The 21,086-nt window shown below is 43.1% G+C and overlaps 2 protein-coding genes across 2 annotated transcripts; one reads left to right on the forward strand and one right to left on the reverse strand.

Annotated features, from left to right (window-relative positions):
- The first annotated feature begins 3,214 nt into the window (after positions 1 to 3,214).
- On the forward strand, positions 3,215 to 7,864 carry NUDT15 (nudix hydrolase 15). The gene is made up of 3 exons (XM_087757999.1): positions 3,215 to 5,202; positions 5,337 to 5,527; positions 5,907 to 7,864. The coding sequence occupies exons 1-3, from the start codon at positions 4,916 to 4,918 to the stop codon at positions 6,050 to 6,052; spliced, it is 624 nt and encodes a 207-aa protein (XP_087614125.1). The 5' UTR covers positions 3,215 to 4,915; the 3' UTR covers positions 6,053 to 7,864.
- Positions 7,865 to 9,943: 2,079 nt separating this feature from the next.
- On the reverse strand, positions 9,944 to 19,039 carry MED4 (mediator complex subunit 4). Its single transcript, XM_087757998.1, has 8 exons — positions 18,870 to 19,039; positions 16,437 to 16,503; positions 15,921 to 16,091; positions 15,498 to 15,555; positions 14,448 to 14,534; positions 13,599 to 13,730; positions 10,508 to 10,725; positions 9,944 to 10,367 (listed from the first exon to the last, which is right to left on the reverse strand). Exons 1-7 carry the CDS (start codon positions 18,956 to 18,958, stop codon positions 10,553 to 10,555), a joined length of 777 nt encoding a protein of 258 aa, XP_087614124.1. The 5' UTR covers positions 18,959 to 19,039; the 3' UTR covers positions 9,944 to 10,367; positions 10,508 to 10,552.
- Positions 19,040 to 21,086: the final 2,047 nt, after the last annotated feature.

Raw genomic sequence — 21,086 nt, forward strand, 5'->3', positions numbered from 1 at the left:
GTGTAGGTAAAATTTGCATTGGCACTTTCAAGTGTAAAGTTTTGTACCCTTACTAGTAGAATGTGTATCTATCGTTAGTGCAATTTCATACGTTTTTAAGATAGCAAGCTTGAGGAGAAAAAAAAAAAAGGAAAAATATCAGCATGGAATTATATTACCCCATAGAAGGAGGGAGCTGTAGATTATCAACCTCTCCTAATTACCATCTTTCCTAATGTGAAAAGTGGCATAGCTGGAGTGGTGCTCTTGCTATATTTACATTGTCAGTGCAGAACCACAGCTGCATAAATCAGGCTGGCCATCCTCGTGGAAAAGACTCTGGCACCTGAGGAAACTAAAGCTGAATATCAATAAAACAGCCCAGCAGAGAAAGGGGACAAGAGCTCCTGTCTTAGTAGTGAGCGTGCAGCGTCCTACTGTGGCAAAAAGGCCAGGATTTTCACCCAGAAACACGGAGACTAGATGTTCTCTTGCCATCACCGCATCTCAGAGGCAGCGGATGACAGCTCATTAGATCATGCCTCGGCTTTATTGACTATGTGAGCGGTTTTTGACTGAACACTCACTTCTGGTGACTTACCTCACTTGCTGATACTGAACGTGACAAGGGCAGATAGTCCTGATTTCTCAGCTGTGAGGCAAAACTACTGCCCAGTGCTAACTGACAGCATCTCAAGGAAAACTAAGTGGGTAAATTTAAGCTGAAGGGACTGGAATATGCCATGTCAGGTGAAATACTCAGGTAGTAACAGCAAGCCTTTAAAAAGCTCTGTGCACAAATGGCACGGGGATTTACTGACACTAACTTGAATAGATTTTCATCCTTTGACGACTGAGCATCGTTTTCCTCCTGACAGGCTTTTTTGTTCCCGAACCCAAATTATATTTCCCCAGTGTATCTCCTAGAAATAACTGAATTGGCTTTGCTGAAATTACACCCAGAAGTTAATGCACAAAGATGACATGCTAGAAAATTATGGGATTAATATTTATGGTTTAGTTTAGTAAAATTGCAAGAACTAAACGCAAGGCATTAGAAACTACTAAGCAACTTCAACTATACCTGGTATCTCCACAAGAAATAAAAATCATCCACACATGTCCATATTTCTGTAGCACTGTATGTCTGTATTTCTGTATGTCCCAGGATATCGCACAGGACTTAACAGATCCAGGCCTCTGTGATCTTACCAGCTTTGTCATCCTTTCTTGGCTTTAAGGAGATGAATGGCCTTCAAATTAGTGTAGCTGCTCATATCAGAGTTAGGAGCTACTTGCTTCCATGAAATTAAAAAGTAAAACCATTATTTAAATCAAAAGGTGCAGACCTTTTAACAAATTTCTCTATTTTTGCAAATCCTGGGTACATGAGTTGGTAAGCAGAAATCTTACCGGCAGCCAGAACAGAACGATATGACAGTTTAGGTTGGAAGGAGTCTCTGAAGGCCACCTGCCTCCTCTTCCCCCTCGTGCCACCCCTTGCTCAAAGCAGGGCCAGCTTCCAGCAGCTCACTCGGGCCTGTGTCCCGTCGGATTTTCAGTCTCCGCAAGGATGGAGGCTCCATAGCCTCTCCGAGCAACCTCCTCTAGTGCTCTGCCACTCTCACCCCAACACTCTGCAGCAGCGGGGACAAGTCAGTCTCCAGGAGACTCACTTCAGCTCCTAAATCAAAGGAGTTCTGGCACTGCTTCATTAGGTGAGGCTCAGCTCTCTGCACAGTAATACATAATGGTAGAAATGCACTTTCCATCCAACTAAAATTGCAACAGAGCATTACTGATTTCCTTGGAAAAAAATTTACAGGATTTTATTATGTACATGTGATCAAACTTATTTATGTTTCAACATAAAAACAATGTATTATACATTTCCTAATTTCTGGTATTAATTTCTATCAAGCTGGAACATTACATCAAGGGATGATTTATGCTAAGAGACTTGGCAATTTAGTGGAAGCACGGGGTGTCACGGAAATATTTCTGCTAAAATACAAGTGAGGAAACAGTTTACAGTGTTAAACTTTAAATTTTCAATACTAGGGTTCAGGATAACAACCAGCTCCTTGAACGCAAGTGAGCGAAAATCCATACATCTTCCAAGCTCACGTTTCAGTCAGCCTGCTGGCAGGGCTTTGATACCATGTCCTGCTGTCACATTCCACCCAGCTTCTGAACGCCAGCTTTGCAATGTAATATATTTAAACATAATCCTTTTATCTTCCAGTTCATACTCCTGCCAAGCGAATGTGAATATGTAGTAAATTCCACAGCCAGGGAACCGCGTGCATGAGATTCTCAGAAAGACGGATGTTTTCTGGTTGCGTAGCTGCTTTTCAAGCAGCTTTTGTACACTGTGTGCTGTTCTGACCTGGTTTCTTTACGCGTGTTCTTCTTAAGGAACGGCTGCGTAGTCATTTTAATCTGACATAAATCTGGCGTGTCACTAACATGGTTAGTCCCATCATTCTTGTTCCCAGCTGCTCACACTTGCTGCCTCCCTTCTGCCAACTCAATCACTCACGTACCTGAGCTGTAAACCGTATCAGGGAACTCATCCTGCTGAAAAAAATCTTTTTCCCAGTTGGCCGAGTTAGGTTTGGCTTCATGCTATGTTTAATCCAATCTAACTCCATCCCATCCCCTCCCTGTGCTGCCCACAGCATGCTAGTTCATTTAAAAAAAGATTTTTTTTTGGAGCCAGCTCAGTTCACTCATCCAGTTCACGGCACAGCCACTTGAATAACAGCGCTAGCACGAGGAACAAGTGCTTGGGCCTGAAAAGCAGGTGCCTCCCTTTCAATAGCAGCCTGGATGCATGCTGGTTTAAAGACGCTGGTTTAGCTGTTTATGTCACAGAAGTACTTTGTCAGATGAAATATTCATAAACAAGAGCACGTAAATCGTAACCTTGCAAGTTTTTCAACATACTACTATAGTAATAGATGCATTTTACTTTCTCATTCTTTGCTTGTTCTCATTTCTTTTCTTCAGTGGATGTCTGTTCACCATCACACTCAGAAATACTGGCCTATATTTACTTCATGATCTGTGTAAACCTCTGAGCGCATGCCCACAACCAAAATAAATCCTGAAGAGAAGCCGGTCAGAACAGATTCAGTCAACAAGGTGTGTTTTATTTCCACACAGAATTCTTTAATGACCACAAACATAAGATGAAGAAATGGAAACAATTAAATACAAACATCTGCATAAAAGCAGATTTCAAAACATTACCAGAAAAGCTATTTTAAAGTCCTGTAAAGGAACGATACTTCATGTCCTTGTTGTGATCAATAAGCTGGTAGAGAGAAAGGGAAAATCTTAGTGTAATAACAAATATTACTGTTGTTTACAAGAAATGTGAAAGTTTTTATATTCTACATAATTATCTTTATACAATAAAATATTTGTAAGAAATGGTATCCTGCTACCATTCTGACAAGCATAATGGTTGCATGAATATTTGTTTTGTATTTAAAAAGGTATGAGGAGAATGACCCTCAAACTTGTTTGTAAATGCTGTTTGGTATAAGGTACAGGAAAACGGTGGACACAGAAAGTAGAATGTTTTCATTGTTCAGGTCAGCCGCCTTGTGGTGTTTTGATATATTGGACCAGCATGAGCTTAGTGGGTGAGGAAAAGTCTTTGGTAAGATTTTTCTAAGATCGCTGTCATCTTAATTGGTAAACACAGAAGTGACATAACCAACTGATGTTTAATCTGGAGATTAAGATACTCCAGCTGTACTGGAGGATGGATATAAACAAGCAAGCTTGGTTTACAGGAAGTCAGTTAGCTTGGCAGTTTGCCCAAGATTATTATTTTTTTATTTACTAATGTCAGTAATTGAGGGTGCAGGCTGACATTACAGCTAAACAGAACCCTTGCTTCTCACGCACCCAGCCGCACGCTCCTCTGATGTTTCCTTCGTGCCAACACTGGGACTCATCTGATGCCGTACAGAGCCGGTTCAGGGAATTAAACACCACAAAACTAATCCCACAAAACACAGCGATTAATTTTCAGCCAATTTGGCCCTATGACCTTCGTAAGTAAATAAAAACATCTGTAAACAAGTATTTCAAAACCTTACCAAAAAGGTATTTTAAAGTCCTGCAAAGGAATAATACTTCACATCCCTGTAGTGATCAATAGGCTGATGGATAGAAAGGGAAAATGTGACAAATATTACAGTGGTTTATAAGGAACATTAAAGTTTGTACCTTATTATCATTACATTATTATCATTACATTATGATGTAATTATAGAAATTATCTTTCTATGATAAAAAATTGTGAAAATGGAGGTAAACATATGCCAGCAGAAGTTTTGATTTCTTCTCTGATTTTATCAGTCAGGAACTGTTATTCTGCCTCTGGATCTCTGCTTAGCTAAAGCTGTAGTTTGTACTTTAATGATTTCTTAGTGACGCTTCAGAGTCACAGTCTTCACCCAGCAGAACTGTGGGCTAATCTAAGAGGGGCCATTTTTCAAGCTCTGAACAAATCTGCAGTCAGGGACCAACTGGCACCCTGATCGCCAAGAGACCGAGTTGTAACTGGTTCGTTTGTTCGTTTTTAGGTGCCCCTCATTCGCACATGCTCATTTTCAAGTGTCGGTGACCTCATCAGCCCCTTTGTATTCAGAGGCCAAAAAAAACACAACCCCGAACGGAACTACAAAACGCACAGCCATTTCGCCATGCAGGCACTCTCTCTCCCTCCTGCGAGCCGGCCGGGGAAGCTCGTTGCTTTCCTCGCCCGTGACGGCTGCTGCCCTCGTAACCCTGGCAGTGACGCCGAGCAGCGTCGTCAAATACGGGGTGCAGCGTCCCCCACCACGCGGCGCGTTAACTCTTCGTTCACCCTGCGGCGCCACAGGCCTCGCCGCGACATGACGTCACCGCGGCGCGCATGCCTAACACTCTCACCGGGCAACCGCCTCCCAAAATCGGGTCGCGGCCTGATTGGAGGAGCCGCCCCCGCCCGTTGCCGCGCTCGGGGCCCGAGGGGAGCGGAGCGGAGCCTCGCCGAGCGCCCGCGGCTGTCATGGGTGAGACGCCGCCGCCCGCCAGGCCCGGGATCGGCGTGGGGGTGGTGGTCACCAGCCCCGCGCACCCCAACTGCGTCCTCCTGGGCAAGAGGAAAGGCTCGCTGGGGGCCGGCACCTACCAGCTCCCCGGCGGCCACCTGGAGTTCGGGTAGGAGCCCCGAGCCCCCCCTCCCCTTCCCCCTCCTCCTCGGCGGCGCGGAGAGCCGGCTGCCCGCCCCGGCCCGGCCCGGCGCGGCGCGGCGCGTCCCTCCCCTGAGGCGGCCGTGCCCTCCCCGCCCGCAGGGAGAGCCTGGCGGACTGCGCCGCGCGGGAGACGCTGGAGGAGGCGGCGCTGCGGCTGCGCAACGTGCGCTTCGCCTCCGCCGTCAACGCCGTCTGCGCCGCCGCGCGCTACCACTACGTCACCGTCCTCATGAAGGGCGAGGCGGAGCCGGGGGCGGAGCCGCGCAACCGCGAGCCCGAGAAGAACGAGGGTGAGGGGGTGCGCGCGGTGGGGGGTTGTGTGGGGTGTCGCTCCGGGGTACGGCTGTTCTCCCGCTCGGTTGTACCGCGATGCGCGTTTCGGCTTCATTTATTGTATTTTTCCCTTTATTACCACGTCATTTCAACACAGCGAGGTCAGGGAGCGGCCGCAGGTACCTTTATTCTGCAGCTCGTGTCCCGTAGCGTCAGGGCTTACGGGGAGGGGAGTAATAAGTTCAAAGGAGCTGTGTGTGCAACGGAGACCTCGGATCGGCGTTGGCAATTCCTGCGCAATCCGCCCAGGCTTGCAGAGGCCGAATTGCTACGCCATTCATTTTATACTCTGGCTTTTTATTTTTATTATTTTTTTTTTTTTTTTTCCCCTTACAGGTTGGGAATGGGTTAAATGGGACGAATTCCCTCCAGCGGATCAACTGTTCTGGGCCTTACGCTGCTTAAGAGAGCAAGGTTACAATCCTTTTACAGAAGAGCTCGATCATCTAAAGGGGTACACGGGAAGTCACCAACTAGCGTAAAAAACTAATTGGACATTCCGTAGCAAACCACAGGACAGAGCTGCTTTTTTGGTGTAAAAGAGGAAAGGATATATCGTGCTCGCTCTGCCCGCGTGGAAATGTTACCCGTCCCAAAGCCAAAAAGCTGCCAAATGTTTCAGTGCTTTTACCGTATTTCACACGACGGTTGTCTCTCGTTGTAGAGCTATTTCTAGCTCTAGTGGTTAGCAATTAATGTTTTCTTTTATAGAAAACTCCTCGTGTTTTATCTGGTTAATCTTTAGATAGATGAATCGCCCTTTGGAAGTCAGAACTAGTCAGAGACGCTTACTTGGAAACAGTTGCAGCATCAGGCCCAAGAGAAACGGATTTGTTTAAACCACTGTCCTGCTTTCTATGTAAAACTACTTTGTATACCGTGCTGCTTTCCTGTAATTATAAATCTTGGACCGGTTTTTAAACTTAGCCTTGTCTCATAGCTTCAGTTAAGATACTGTCATGAATAAGAGTCACATTTTACAGACAATGCCTCGTTCTCCTGCAGACAGTAGTACATACTTGAGAATATTATGAACATGAAAAGGTTGTGGTGGCTTGTTGCAAGGAACGAAAATTCCCTGACCCTTCTTGCCACCCCCTTTCGTTACAGAGTTCTGTTTGCAGCCCCAGTTACATCAGAATTTATCTGCAGAAGTGTTTCAGATTGCTACAGTTGATCTTAATTCCTGATCGTGTTACTAAACTCTTAATAGTTTAATGGAGAGGTGCCTACAGCATTCTACTAGGCTGACACAAATAACATTGTACAAACTAATCTCATTTATAGTTGTAGCTCTATGGCAGACAGGCATACTTTTTGGCTAAAGAGGGTTGTCAGTCTTGAACAGCACAGGCGGGTGTAATTCTGTATGGCTACTGGGATTTGATAAATTGTTAATTTTCAGTTTGGTGTGACTAAATGATTGAATTGGTAGTGAATAAAATCACAGGACACAAAGATATATACAAAAACAATGAGTTAATTTTTCATTTTTCTAGATTCTGTAACCCAACTTGATTCTTTCCCAGCTGTAGTCATCAGCAATTAGTTTTAGGATATGACTTCTAATAAATCACTAATTGGCTCATTTTTTCTCTCTTCAGGGTTCTTTTAAAACACAGTTTTTGTCTGTTTCCTTTAGATATACCTATTGTACAAAATGTTCTGAGATACCTTTAATTTCTTTTGCATAAAACATAAGCACAATGTGGAAAGATTAAAATTGTCTGAAATTGACTTGTCAGTTCTTAAAAGAAATGAGCTTGAAGGGTTTAAAGCTCTTCCTTACTTTGCACATACATTTTCTTAAATGGAGATGGCTCTTTTTGCCGAGAAGCAGACAGAGTGATAGGAGGTATAAGGATGCTACTGACGATCACAAGCCTGCTTAGAATTTGAAGTATTAACTATGCGCAACTTCCCTTAGGACAGATATTCTTTGTCTGAAGTGAAGAAAGGAGATGTTATAAAGCAGTTTTGAAATGGAAATATCACTGAAAATTCCTTTACTACTGTATCTTTGTAGAAAGCTTATTTTTTCTATTCAAAAGTGGAGATTTTCTTCCTGAAAGCAACTTCACGTACTCTGAAAATTATTCCATTCAGCTGTCAACAAAGAGGCTGTAGGAAGAGTTGACAGATGTCCTGCCCATCTGTCCCAAAGAATAAAGAAAAAAAAATTATTTAGATGATTTAGTGCAATTTTAAATTTTAGAAGGCATCTACCTCCTGATGGGAAAACCAAGGTCACTGTAAAATGGTTTGTCATGCAATAAATATTTTGTTACCATTAATGGTTATATTCATTCTATCTGTTGTAAATATACAAGTAGTTCCTGAAATGAGGACACAAACAGTACCTCCATATGTCAGGGTTTCTGTATACTTTCTAAGTGGACTGATTAAATCACTACAGTGCATTACTGCAATCAGCTGTCAGCAATCCCTAACTTAAATAACTTGGTTTGTATGTATCACGCATTTGTACTTCCCCCCACTCCGAAAATTTGATTCTCGGTAGTTCTTAGCTGCTAAGACTTGGTCCTTTCAACTAAATGTTATGTTTACTTTGATTTTTGGTACTTTTGCTAAACAGGAAAATCTTATTATGTACGCATCTAAGCCACTGAGTAGCAGAACACGCAGTTAAAACTTTGTGGTTTGCTAAATTGCTTGTAATAGACAGAATTCAGCTAAAATGGACTTAAGAGTTATCCAGCATTGAGAAACAGTCCTGAACAGTACAGAGTTTGGTGCACTGATGTAAAAATATGGTTAGGATGCACCTTATACCCAGTGTCTGATTTTATGCTAAGTGAACAGTGGGCAGAGCTGTCTTACTTGTTTCTTAGATGTAACACATTGGTCCCACTTAATCCTTTAACAGACTAGCAAACAACCCAGAAAAAGAATCAGTCGTTGCTTCTGTTCACTCTTACTTATGTCTGGAAACAACCACCCACCTCCACAATATTTCAGTTAGTGAATCACGATATAGCCATAAAACGGTTTTGGGCAGACTGGACATTACACTTTCAGTGACTATTAATTATCTCTATTTGTATTTCATTCCAAGAAAAGAATGTCCTTATAAATTAGAAGACGAAAGAGAGTAGAGCACAGTGGCTGTGTCATAAGATGTGTTAAGAGAAGGGCATTTAGGGAAGAAAATACTAATCCCATGGTACAAAGCGTTGAGAAACTGCATTTTGCAATATTGTGTATGATTCTGATCACACAAGTTTAAGAAAAAACAATGTGAACTGGAACAGCGGTATGCAAGGTTAACTAGGATGATTGAGAGGCCAGATGTATTAGGATTAACATGAATTAAAGAGGAAATGCAGTTCTCTATAAAGACATTGGGGGTAAACACCAAAGAGGAAAAGATGATACTGAGTAAAGGTTAAAATATATATGTATATTAATAACTTCAGACTGCAAAATAGAGGTGAAATTTTAGTAACTCTGAAAATACTTCCAAAAGGAACAGCTCAGACAAAACCAAATTCCCCATTTCTCTTTTGAAACCAAACCCACTGCCTCGTATTGTATGATTGAACCTGACTGAAGAGGTCCTTTTCATTTCTACATCCTTATGGGATTTGTCTATATGTTGGTCATATGTGGCAGCCTTACTGACAGCAATATTTGAAAGATTGTCTGAGCAAATGCAGCAGTACCTGATTTATCAGATACTTCCTGCGAGGAATCTACAAAATGGAAAAGTGGAGAGAATTGTGATCTGTGCTTCAGGAAGCCTCGTTGCAGGGCAGAACCCTGTAACTGCCGTGAGCAACAGTTCACATAAGTAACCCTCTGATCAAATCAGAAAACTAAAGAGAAAAGTAGCTGTCATAAAATGACTCCTTAAGCAAGAGAACAAGGAAAAGAAAGCCAAGGGAAGTGTCTTTGGAAAGATGAAAGAACACTGTAGCTGAGGCAGGAGATGCAACTGCTGAAGTAAACAAATTAGCAGGTTCAAAGAACTGAAAAAAATTATAGATGACAAGAATAAAGAATCTGTGAGCACTTTGAACTGAAAGGAGCTGAACCTGCAGCGTGCCCCAAAGTGTGTCATCTCCAGGGTCCCAGGATGCTTAACCAAAGCACTGGTGAAGTCTTGCAAATGGGCACTACATCACTGCCTCAGAGTCTGCCCAGTTCTGCATGCACCTGATAAAGCTCAGCTGAAAAGGACAGACTTTCAGCTCCTGACTGCTCAGCTGCTTCTAGTACTGACTTGACATCTTGCAAAGGGGAAAATGGAGTACAAACTTCTGAAACTGAATCAGAATTCAACCATAATACCGGGATAAAATGTGCTGAGTATTGAAGTTACACAAGACTTAAGTTTGCAAAATGAAACAAAGTTACATCAAAGCTGCGTTTATTTATGACAAATCATTCATTATATATTACAATAATTACAAACTTTTTTTTTTACACCTTATTGCCATATTTTTGTTCTCGGCACACACAAGATGATCAAGAACGTGGATTTAGGCAGTAACAAAAAAAGATACTAAAATTAGAAATTTCATGCCCCATTTCTGTGCCATAGAAAAGGCTATCATCAAAAGAGTAAAGTTACTAAGAAACATACAAGGGGATTCCCCTTACACCTTTTTTCCCAGGAACTTTTGTCATCTAATGTATAGTAAATATATATATACAGGCATGTCTCTTGCAAACATACACATTCACACATTTACATAATCACTGGAAATTTGACATCTCTCCTCCAGCAGAAAGCTCCCAGTCGTTTTACTTGAACACGTAATGGAAAAAAAAATTCTGTAATGGAAAAAAAAAAAAAAGTCCATGGTTTTAAATTAGTCACCCTCTTTCTGAGCCAGCCGTTATCTTCTCCCTACACAGGGATGCCAGCATAACAAAAGGGTATTGCAGTTTGTGACGAACAGCATCCAACCTACCTTCACCACAGGAAAGGTCTACTAAGGATACTGTCCCTCTTGTACCTAGTCTGAGTCACTACTGCTGCTTGAGGAGTCTGTTGACATAACTTCTACATCATCTTCATTCTCTTTATTGTGTCCTGGAGGCTCCAACATGAAGTCATTACTATGATTAGGAGGTAGCATGTTCATTGACATATCACTTGACTGCCAAGGATACTGAGGAGCAAGCACATCTGGAAAAAAGGGGTATAATCAATCCAACTATCAGCTTTGTACATCAACAAATTCAACAAGACAGCTCAAACAGAACTCCGAAATTAAAACAAATCTTAAAATCCTTCCTCGACAGATTAAACTCTCCAGTAACAGCTGGAAAATATATCATGATAGAGCCATTCTATCACTGTAAAAGCCTGCTCTCAAGAGAGGCCCATTTATGTAGTGGCTCTTGATCTCTCATCACTCCACTTCAAAACAGTATATATTCATACAGAGCTTTTCATCTTCAAAGCACAGTTTGAACTGACTTCACATTCACAACCATTGGCAGTAATGAGAATGGTCACCCTCTGTCTGTGTGCAAAAATAGAAGAAAACATTAGATCAAAAACCAAATACTTAAGGTAGACCTCAGAAATTCCGAGTAGAAGGTTCGGGCTGCAACACCTTGGTTATCATTTCTTCAACAGCAAATATGGTGCATCAAGTGCAAAGGAGAAGAGTGTCCTACTACAAAACCAGGGCCACAGGGATACTTGGGAGGTGGGAATGCCCCACTGTGCCCCAGCCAGGCCAGCCTCAGTTGCCTCTGACTTCTCTCAGCTCTCGCTCTTTCTTCTCTTCCCACTTCCAAAGCCATCCCATACTGTACTCCCTACCGACCTACCCTTCCCCACAACACTTCCTAGGCTCTCCCTTCCTTGCCCCCAGAATGGCTCCCATTTCAAAGATGCAGTACACATCTATATGTCATTTCTGCTCCCTTCCTTTTAATTCTCCCTACTTCCTTTACACTCCCTACTGCAGTGCTTCAGTTCTCCTCCACTTATTAAGCAGGCACTGTAGCTAAGTCTATCCCACAGAAGAAACCAGCTGTCTCCCACTTACAGCAAGAATTAAAAATAATTAGGCAGTCAGAAGTGAACAAAAGCCCACCCACGTGGGACTCTGAGTACAGAAAAAGAGGACACTGTCTAAGCAGGGGGTCATATACAGTAGACTTATTCTCACCCAGGTGCTGCCTAACTCAGAAGCACACAGACTCCACACACATTGTAGCTTCTGATCTTCAAGTCTGCAGACACTGAGATTCCACATATGAACTACAGCCACAGTCCCCTAATAACAGATGCGTTACCTCGCTGTACGAATCGGACCCACCAGCGGATGCGAGGACATAATGCAGCCTTTATGCCAGTCCTGTGCCTGCTTTAGGAAGGCCAGCGATACTACCAGGTGGTCTCATCCCAGCTGTGGTGAAGTTAACCAACTTTATTTGAATCAGCTGAGAATGTAAGCGAGTGTTTTGCATCCTGTGGCTGTGCTTCGATGCTGGAACCAGTCCAATATGAAACCAGTATGTGTGCTAAGCAGCCTCAAAGTTTTCAGGCTACCAAGCAGCCCACTGGCTGGCTTGCAGACTCAGAAAGGGCTCAGTAACTGAGCATCTCTCTGCAGAAGTCTCTAAAAGGACTAGATCCCATAGTTAGCACTCTCATCGACATGCCTCCACACACCAACAGATTCAGGATCCCTACACAAAATGCCGGGGAAGCCTCTATTTTCTTTTAAATGAAGTTTTGATGTTTCCCTCTTACCTCACAGTCCAGTAATTAGAGCATTTCCCTGACAGAGGAGACCCAGATTCAATTAACAACTCTGAGGAGTTTAAACCCCACATTTTCCAGCTTCTCAGGGAAAAGTCCTAAAGAGTGGGCTTTCAGTTCTTACAGAAATAGCACCCAGAAGTAAAAGGAGCAAGTCTGCATCCCCTAAGGCAGAGGAGCCAGCCAGCATGGGCTCTACTGAAACAACGCCATGAGGAAGACACAACCTTAACATCTCCTCTGACCATATTTCAAAAGAACAGAAAAGATACATGGGTCCATCCTCAGCACTTCCCTGGTGGGTTGCTACGGACAGATGTCAGGGCCCCACTCCTATTCAGCTCACTGACCCATTTTACCCAAGAAAGAAATGATGCAGAACTTTAAGTCACTTCCTAAGAGGTGACAAGAGGATTAGGCAGATGACCAGAAACACAAAATCCAATTTTGCTATTTCTCCAGTAGAGAGATCCAATCGCGATACAGGTTTTTTTAATTTATTCAATACAATTTTTGAAAACAAGGTTTCTGTAACACCTGCAAGTGGCTTAACAGACAGGTAAGAACTGTTACAGATCTCCTATGAATCCAAACTAAGAATTTTTCCACAATTTAGTCTAACCATGGTAGATTAATGCTGCACAGGTACAGAACCATGGAATTCTTGATTCAGTTACTGTAACTTACTGCTAAATTCTATTTTAGTATGAATGAATGAATCCCACTAGAGTCAGTGGAAGTGCCCATTTCAGTAAGCAATTAAGGGATTAAAGCTTGATTCCTACACTCAAGGTACTACCTCACCAGCTGTCCTTTGCAATGCCTTTTCAATCCAGAACTTCTAAGCAAACAGTCTTCCTATATAGAGCATAGACTTAAAGGAAGCTAGGGGATGACAATAGCTCCCTTTTCTTCTGAATACAGCTTTCACAATTCCATACTTTGTCATCACTGCTAAGAAAAGTTTGCTTTGAAAATGCTTCTTTTTAATATGATTTGATATCACTTAATGTACAACAATTTAAAATAAGCGAATTGAAGGGTGAGTGAGTTTTGTTTATATTGACTTAGTTGTAGTATCTGCAATATGATTTAGCATGAAATAGAATTATGCAATTTCTAAGTGTTAACTTTATTTACTAGATCTTCACTGCTAGGGAACAAGGTTAGCCATAATTTTCATTATTTTAACTCCGATTTGCCTTTGCTAAGGGAAACATATAATTGCTATGACTGTACAAAGAATAAAGAAAAGCAAACCAGAACTGAGTTTCTCTTACCTGGCAGTCTGCCTGCTGCAAGTGCATCCCCTGGTAAGTGTCCATTAACTCCATTGGTGGATGGGTTGTTCATCTGACCCAAGAGACCACTCCTCATTTCCAGATCTGTAGGATATGGCCTACGTGGGTCCCCTTTAAGAAACAAACAAACAAACAAACAAAAAACGAAATGTTTTTAAATATTTCATGATTGTCTTGCAGACATTAACTTTTTCTTCAGTGCCTAGTTTCCTGACCAAAAAACCCCATACTGTGATTGTTTGGATCAGCAATGAGCATCACACCTGTGTTGTTAAAATCCAAGTCTGTGCCTTTCACTTAGACTTTCTTTGTTCATTCAAACTTGGCAGAAAAAGCACATTTAAAAAAAAAAAACAAACAAACACAAACCCCTGTTTAGAAGATATCTTTGCTCTCCCTGCTCCTTCACAACTAAATAGCAAGGACGGGAATTGGAAAAAACACATTCTCATTTTGGACAAGGAGGATAGTTCCCAAAATTGAAACCTGACATAATGAAAACCCTGCTTCTGACTCCACTGATTACTAATATCCTCTGTAAAGAATATTTTAAGGGGCAGGAGGGAACACAACCAAGCACATGGAAAAGTCTTTAACATACTTGGTTCCAACTTATAAAAAAGCAGAAGAGGCCAGTCAGTAATGGAGGCATGCAGTTTCATAGCCTTTTGAAGATGTATATAAAGTCTACAGGACTTTAGATATAACAGCTGAAAACAACGTTACTCTAATAAACTGCAGTGTTTTTTACTGTATAAAAGCATTGTAAGACCAGACACTGACCATGCTTTATTATAAAAAATCTATTGTAATAAACATGATAGTTACCTGGTACCCATGTCAGAGGGGCACAAACAGCATTGCTAGCACTGATCCTATGGGCATATTTAATTATTTCTTCAGAGGAAATGGCACCTGGAAAAAGGGAAGGAAAGTTACTACATTCTCAAGAGATTACATCATTCAATTATTTCAGAATATTGGACACTAATATCAAAAAGATTGGGAATGGCATTTTGTCAAACATTAAGAGCATGCTTCAAATGCAATGACTGCTTAGAGGATTCTTAGATTATGCAAGGACAAGCTTCGCAGTGAACTCATTTTACAGCCATGAGTTCAGTACCCCTTCAATGTCAACAGTTCTTCAACCTTGTGAAAAAAAAAAAAAACACAAACCAATCTCTTAATCAGTGTACTTGACAAGCACAATTTATAAGACTTCAGCACCTGCTTTATTATGTAGTAAAGAATTTTTTTTGTTTGTTTAGTAATCATAGAGCACACATGTAGCAGCCCTTCTAAATATGTGCCTCTATTAACAGTAATAGAAACTTTATGGAATTCCTTGATTCCATAGATGAAAGAGGTATAACAAAATGATAAAAGACACTGTAAAAAAACCCACCAAGAACATGCCTCCCACAAAAAAAAAAAAAAAAAAAATCAGTTTAGCTTGGTAAGTGCCACAGAGCAGCAGGAATTGCTATGAATACAAAACAGTATCACCAGCTAGTCAGTCTTTCAAATACAACGCACATGCACACATTCTCTCCGTTTCCTCAGCAGACCTACTGAGGCAATTTAGTGAGACACTTAGGTAATCAGATATAGTATCATCAGTCCAAGAAGAGTGTTGAAACACTTGAATTCAAGTTTAATATTAAGATATGTTTGCCACAAAAAGTAATTCATTCCTGCCTTTATTCTGAGGAAATGATTACAGGTTCATAATGAAATGGAAATTTGTTTACACACAAAGCATCCAAAATCTGTGATAGTAGAATTAAAAAAAAAAAAAAATAACCCTAACTTGAGCTCACTAGCAACTTTCTTTAAAACTGCATTTATGTAGCATGTACAATCACGGATACTCACCTTTTCTTGCCTTTTCAATTGATTTCAGCTTTTCCTTTGCTTGATAAACAGCTGTTGCCTAGTTGTAAAAAAACAACAAACTAAACCAAACCTTCAATGCATCTTTAATTTGTAAACTTCTACATAAAGTCGGCTCTGTGAATAAACCCTTGCATTTAATTGCATTTTAAAAGAGAAACTATTCAGTGAACATTTTCAAAATATACAGAAGTAGGTTTGGAAGAAAATTAGCATTATAAAACAAAACTGAATACCATGATAACTAAACAGTATTTGACTACTGAAAAAAAAAAACCAAACCACTAAGCTCTTATGAACTTTTAAACACTTAAAATCTTCTCAAACTAACACAACACCACTTTCTCCAGAACCACCTTTTTCACAAGTAGATGCTCAAAAGCAAACACATCATTATGAACTTACCAGTATGTGCTCTGCTTCTTTTAGTTGTTTCTGCAGCTGCTGAATATCATTATCCCTCTTTTCTACTACCTTTTCCAAAAGCTGCATTTCATGATGGATTTTCCCCTGATCAACTGCCAACTTCATTAGCTCTTGAAACTCTCCATCTCTCTGAATCAGCAGTTCCAGGATCTATTGAACAAGAGTTTTGTAGAACTTTTAATTTAGCTAGAGTAACAACAATCGTGCTACAAAGAAGAGCAACTGAGATCCATAAGAGCATTTCTGTTTGCATGAAAAATGAAACAAAATTTCTTCCTCTGTTTGCAGAAACAGCCTATGAAGCGTGCAATAAATGAACAAACAAACACCATCATGAGGACCAAGACTGCCTCTGTAGTGGGGCCAAAACCTCATCATCACCATTAGCCTGAGTATAGGCAAGGACAAAGGGAGAAAGAAAGGAAAAAAAAGGAAAACATTAGAAGTAAAGCATTGTGCTTACCCAAAAAAATACAGTTTAGAAAGTCAGCTTACCTGGCTCTCCTCTCCCGGCTGTGGAAGCTTCTGGTTTCTTGAAATTGCCAAAATTTCAATTAGTTCCCTGAAAGGAAAACTCTGTGTTTGCACAATTTTCTAGGGCATCATTTGTAAATCACATCAAGTCATCCCAAAATTGTCAGAGTACTGATATCATTACAAAGGTATTCATGGAATTGAGTATTTTATAGTTTTACAGTACAACGTTGGCAGGGATTTCTCAACTAAGAGTAATCCTGTCAATCGTCTCATGATCGGAGCACATTTTCTTCTTTGTTCTTTGAGCTCATGAAGTGCTTGTGTATTTGTGCTCATGAAATGTGCTAAGTTCCTGCTGAACTACATAAGACGTACACATAAGCTGGGAGAAGAAACAAGACAATGAAATGCATTCACATCCTACTTCTACTGCCTTTGTTTGTTGCAAGAGGGCATGAAAGTTCTTTTCACTACTTTACTTCTCTGCTTTCCCTATGTTTTTTCCCCAAGAGAGCAAATCTCACACTTGGGTTTAGAGCAATTAAGTCTACACTTTCAAACACCTAAATAGTTTGTTGTGAAACTACTTTTATAACAAGTATTTCCACAATGGTATATCACTTGTGTATCAAACACACGCAAATGCCAAAAAAATGATATTCTAGTGCTAGGTTAGAAGTGCTTCTCAAACAAACCTCTTGATCACGCTTCCAGGTACCCATTGACTTTGTCACCATTCTGAAAAGCCATCAAGAGGGGACTTGCTAAACAACAAGACCACGATGCGAAAAGGCATTTTCTGTAAATTCAGCAAACTTACTTGGCTTCTAAGGCTATGGATGGCAGTTCAACGCTATGCATGAGTAACTGTCTATCTGAAGACACTGTCCTTGGAACAGTACTGGTTCTTTGCTTGGTCCAGTGCAAGCAGCTCAAGTGGGATGTATGACTAATACAGCAGTGGGACCACAACATTAAAACGAGAACAGGTACTTTCCAAAATGCCTGAAAAAGCCCCTCACCAGTAAAGCTCTAACCAGCATCTTGGTCTATGTCTCTTGGTCACTCCTGAACACTAAAATAATTTAAAACAGAGAATAAAGAAACTTGTCATTATCACTAAAGCTTTATTATACCTGACCAACACTGAGCAAACAAAACCTGTTGTAAGTAGGTCAACTACCGCCATCAAGGTTGATGTCATGGAGGGCTGTAATTCTGTCCTGTGTTAGCCAGATACTGCACAGATGCAGACTCAAAACTATGCAAGGGCTACAGATTAGACATGTTGCTTAATTTCTGCCCCTACCCCCAAACCATGACTGTGAAAGGCCTAGCTCCACAGTGTTGCAACACTTTGCTAATGAAAAGGAAGATTTGCTAAATGCTGCCAAGGGTCGCTCCGGATTCATTATGGCAGAATATTAGTCCCAAGATTAAAAAAAAAAAAAAAAAGTTTAGATAAAAAGCAAGTCGTCTTTTTTTCTTCCAAAAATACATGTCCTCCAGCAACCCATATGTCACAATAAAATCTAAAACTGAAAACAAAACCGAACCAGAAACAACAAGAGCAATGAATACTGGTAGGTATTTCCCTTGTCCTACCAGTGGTAATCATACAGAGTGTGCCAGCCACGTAGATAGTATGGGTTATTCCCTCTGAAAAAAGTTTTCCTAAGCGCCTGTTCTCCTCGAGAGGAGGAAAATAACCAGCAACCAGTTTAACCGCGCTGCCAGCTGTGCCTCCACAACATGGTGGACAACTTGGACGAGGGTTATCAGCCCAGCCTCAACAGCGTGGGACTAAGTATCTGAGCATTTCTATCACTCCAAAGACGAGCTCTGCAGCCTACTCTGAGCGAGTTTAACACTAACAGAGGCAATGACCAGAACGGCTTAAAGTCATGCAACACCATCTACAAATTCCTGACTTAAACATAATTTTTAATAAATAATAAAAAGCCTAAAATCGGTGTGTGTGTGCATGTCACAGCAAACGCAGGTGTCAGCCCAGAAAGAAAGGCAAGCGGAAGAATAAGGAAGCTGCTCTCCTCCTCCCCTGGAAATAGGAAATAAAGCCCCGCCGATGCTTCCCTGCTCGGGTGAGCGCTGCGGAGCGGAGGGCAGGGCCGGACCAAGCCCCCGGGGCAGCACCAAGCCCCCTCCCGCCGGAGCCGGCCTGGGGTCGGCGGGGGAGCAGGGGCACGCGTGTAGCCGGGCCGGGCCGGGCCGGGCCGGGCCCTCCTCCCGCCCCGCAGCCCAGCGAGGAGTCGGGCCAGGCCGATCCCCTCCCAGCCCAATCCCAGGGGCACCCGCTCCCTTCGCCGCCCCCGTCGGAGGCTCCGCGCACTTACAGCGCCGAGCACCCTCTCCCCACCCCCGGCGCCCCGCCGCCGCCGCCTGGGGCCGTCCCATCCGGGCACCGGGCGCGGGGGGGGCAGAGCGCGGTACCTGGCCAAGAGCTCGAGATCCTCCAGCGCCGCCAGGAGCCGGTCCCGGGTGCTGCTCCGCTCCCCGCCTCCCCCGGTCGCCGCCGCCATCACGATCCCGGGCGCGGACCCGAGCGAGACCCGCCTCCCGCCGGCGGCGGCGGCGCCAGGCCCGTGCGCGCGCGGGCGCGCGCGCGGCCGGCAGGCAGCGCCCCGCCCCCCACCGGCGGCGGAGGTGCGAGCTGCAGCCGCCCGGCGGCGGGCGCATGCGCAGCGCGGCCCGGACGAGCGGGAGGGCGGTTCCTCCCCCGCCCCCTCCCCGCGCAGCGCGAGCCGGGGGCGGGAAGGGGCTGAGGGGTAACGGCCGCCGTGAGGCGCGGCGGGGCCGGGCAGGGCCGGGGAAGGAAGGGCTGGGCGGCTGGGGAAGGGGAGCGGTGCTCGTCGCGGAGAGCCGTGGGTGTGAGGGGAAAGGGGGTCACATCTGCCTCGGCAAGGCCAGATGCGTGTTTGTAAACGCCCTCCCCTGGAGCTGGGTAGTTACACAACGATCTGCGCTTGTTGCTCTTTTGAATGCGTTTTCAGTCCCCGGGTTTCCACAGAAGAGCCTCCAAATGAGATTCAGATGTACGCTAAAGGCACAGAAAACAAACTGCAGAGAAAGGGCTTGCGACTGAATTACGTCTTAACTTTTTTAACTCAATGTCTGAGGGCCCTGATGTCCAAAAATCCTTTAGGTGCTTTTTATCAGGTGGAGGAAGAAGTGTTGCTTTACTAATGGCTGAAGAAAGTTCAGTGGCCGATACCGAAAATGTGAGAAAAACCCGAGCTTTAAATCAGACAGAGCCAAGAGCTCCTTTTACCTGAGCTGGCTGTCCCTTAAGTGACAGGACCTAGCAGTGACCTGCCGGGCCTGCGGACGCAGACCTGGCTCTCCGTGGAGGCTAATGGCAGCTTTGCCTCCATTGCAGAGGTCTGCACACAACGATCGGGGCAGGTAACAGATGCAAATCCTGCCCCTGATCCTGCCGGCAGTCAAGCTATAATTAAAAAATAGTTTGGTTTGGTTTTTGGTTTTTTTTTTTAAATGTTGCTGTATATGGGCTGGTGCTGTAAACAGGCCTCCAGCTCTGGGTGGGGTCACAGTGAAGCCAGTGGAATTTTTTATATTCATTTAACTCTCCATAACGTGAAGAGACTGAGAGAGAAGCTGGGGTGGAGGGCAGATGAGGGAGCGCGGAGTGAAAGCTAATCTGGGGCCAGGGTTTATAACCGGGGCAAGCCCTTCCACGGGAGAGCAGGCAGTCCCCAGACGCCGCATCCTTCTGCTCTCAGCAGGCAGCTGCAAAACCTGCCTGCAAACAGCCAGTCTCTTCTCTCCTGATCAGAGAAAGCACTAGATGAATGATAGCATCCCTGACTCTTCTGGTATTTACTCTGATTATCTTTTTACCTTCTGCAATAAGTATGTCCCTGAGAAATTTACACTTATTAAAAATAAAAAAAGGCAAGAAACTCATTAGTCAGTGATTCTTTGAATTGTGTTTTAAATAAGCGATTCAGCATTATGAGATTTGTGATAAAGCAATGAGATTTGGCAACCCTGAGAAGATAACTCTGCCAACAGGAGTTATTTAACATTCATTTACAATATACAACAACCCTCAACGTTCTGATTGTAGGTAGTTTGGGGATTCTCTTTAAACTACATAGCAGATAAAATCTCATCAAATAGTTCTGCCCTTTAAATAACTTTTGCTTGCTTTTTTTTTCCCCCCAGTATTTCCCTGATTTTGTTCAGGGAAAGATGTAATCAGTGATGCTGTCTAGTTGTGCATCCAGTTCACTGATCTGTTAGAGTGTCTGATGGGTGCATAAACAGAAAGAAATAGCAACTTCGAAAACAAAGCAATCCTTCCGCTAAATCATTTTCTTCCTCATGTTCATTTTGACATCTGAATTACTTAGACCTGACGTACTTCTGATATATTTCAGGGCCGTGATACCAGTTTCAATAGAGCTAAAAGCTTGGTGCGTTAAGAGGACACCCAGACTTGACAGGCTGAGTGAGTATCGGCTGTAGGAGGTCCCTGTCGGCTGATCTTTCCCTCTCCTTGTGTCCAGGAGCCTGTTCCCCCTCTTCCTTTTGACAGCATCCAACCAGGCCAACACTACCAGTCTTCCACTGGAGCAGCCAGCCTTCTCTCCCCACTTCTCAAACTGCTGCCCCTCTTCCAGGCAA

Source organism: Nipponia nippon, unplaced genomic scaffold, assembly GCF_047370975.1.
Source record: "Nipponia nippon isolate SJK-2023a ecotype South Korea unplaced genomic scaffold, ASM4737097v1 scaffold_2, whole genome shotgun sequence".
Taxonomy (NCBI): Eukaryota; Metazoa; Chordata; class Aves; order Pelecaniformes; family Threskiornithidae; genus Nipponia; species Nipponia nippon.

Bases quoted from the DNA above. Each gene is read 5' to 3' on its own strand.
- NUDT15 (XM_087757999.1), top strand. From the start codon at position 4,916: ATGCCTAACACTCTCACCGGGCAACCGCCTCCCAAAATCGGGTCGCGG. The intron at 5,203-5,336 runs GTAGGAGCCCCG...CCCCGCCCGCAG, and splicing joins GGCGGCCACCTGGAGTTCGG to GGAGAGCCTGGCGGACTGCG. The intron at 5,528-5,906 runs GTGAGGGGGTGC...TTCCCCTTACAG, and splicing joins CGAGCCCGAGAAGAACGAGG to GTTGGGAATGGGTTAAATGG.
- MED4 (XM_087757998.1), bottom strand. From the start codon at position 18,958: ATGGCGGCGGCGACCGGGGGAGGCGGGGAGCGGAGCAGCACCCGGGAC. The intron at 16,092-16,436 runs GTAAGCTGACTT...CTTGTTCAATAG, and splicing joins AGCCGGGAGAGGAGAGCCAG to ATCCTGGAACTGCTGATTCA. The intron at 10,726-13,598 runs GTAAGAGAAACT...CCTTTTTTCCAG, and splicing joins TGCAGCAGGCAGACTGCCAG to ATGTGCTTGCTCCTCAGTAT.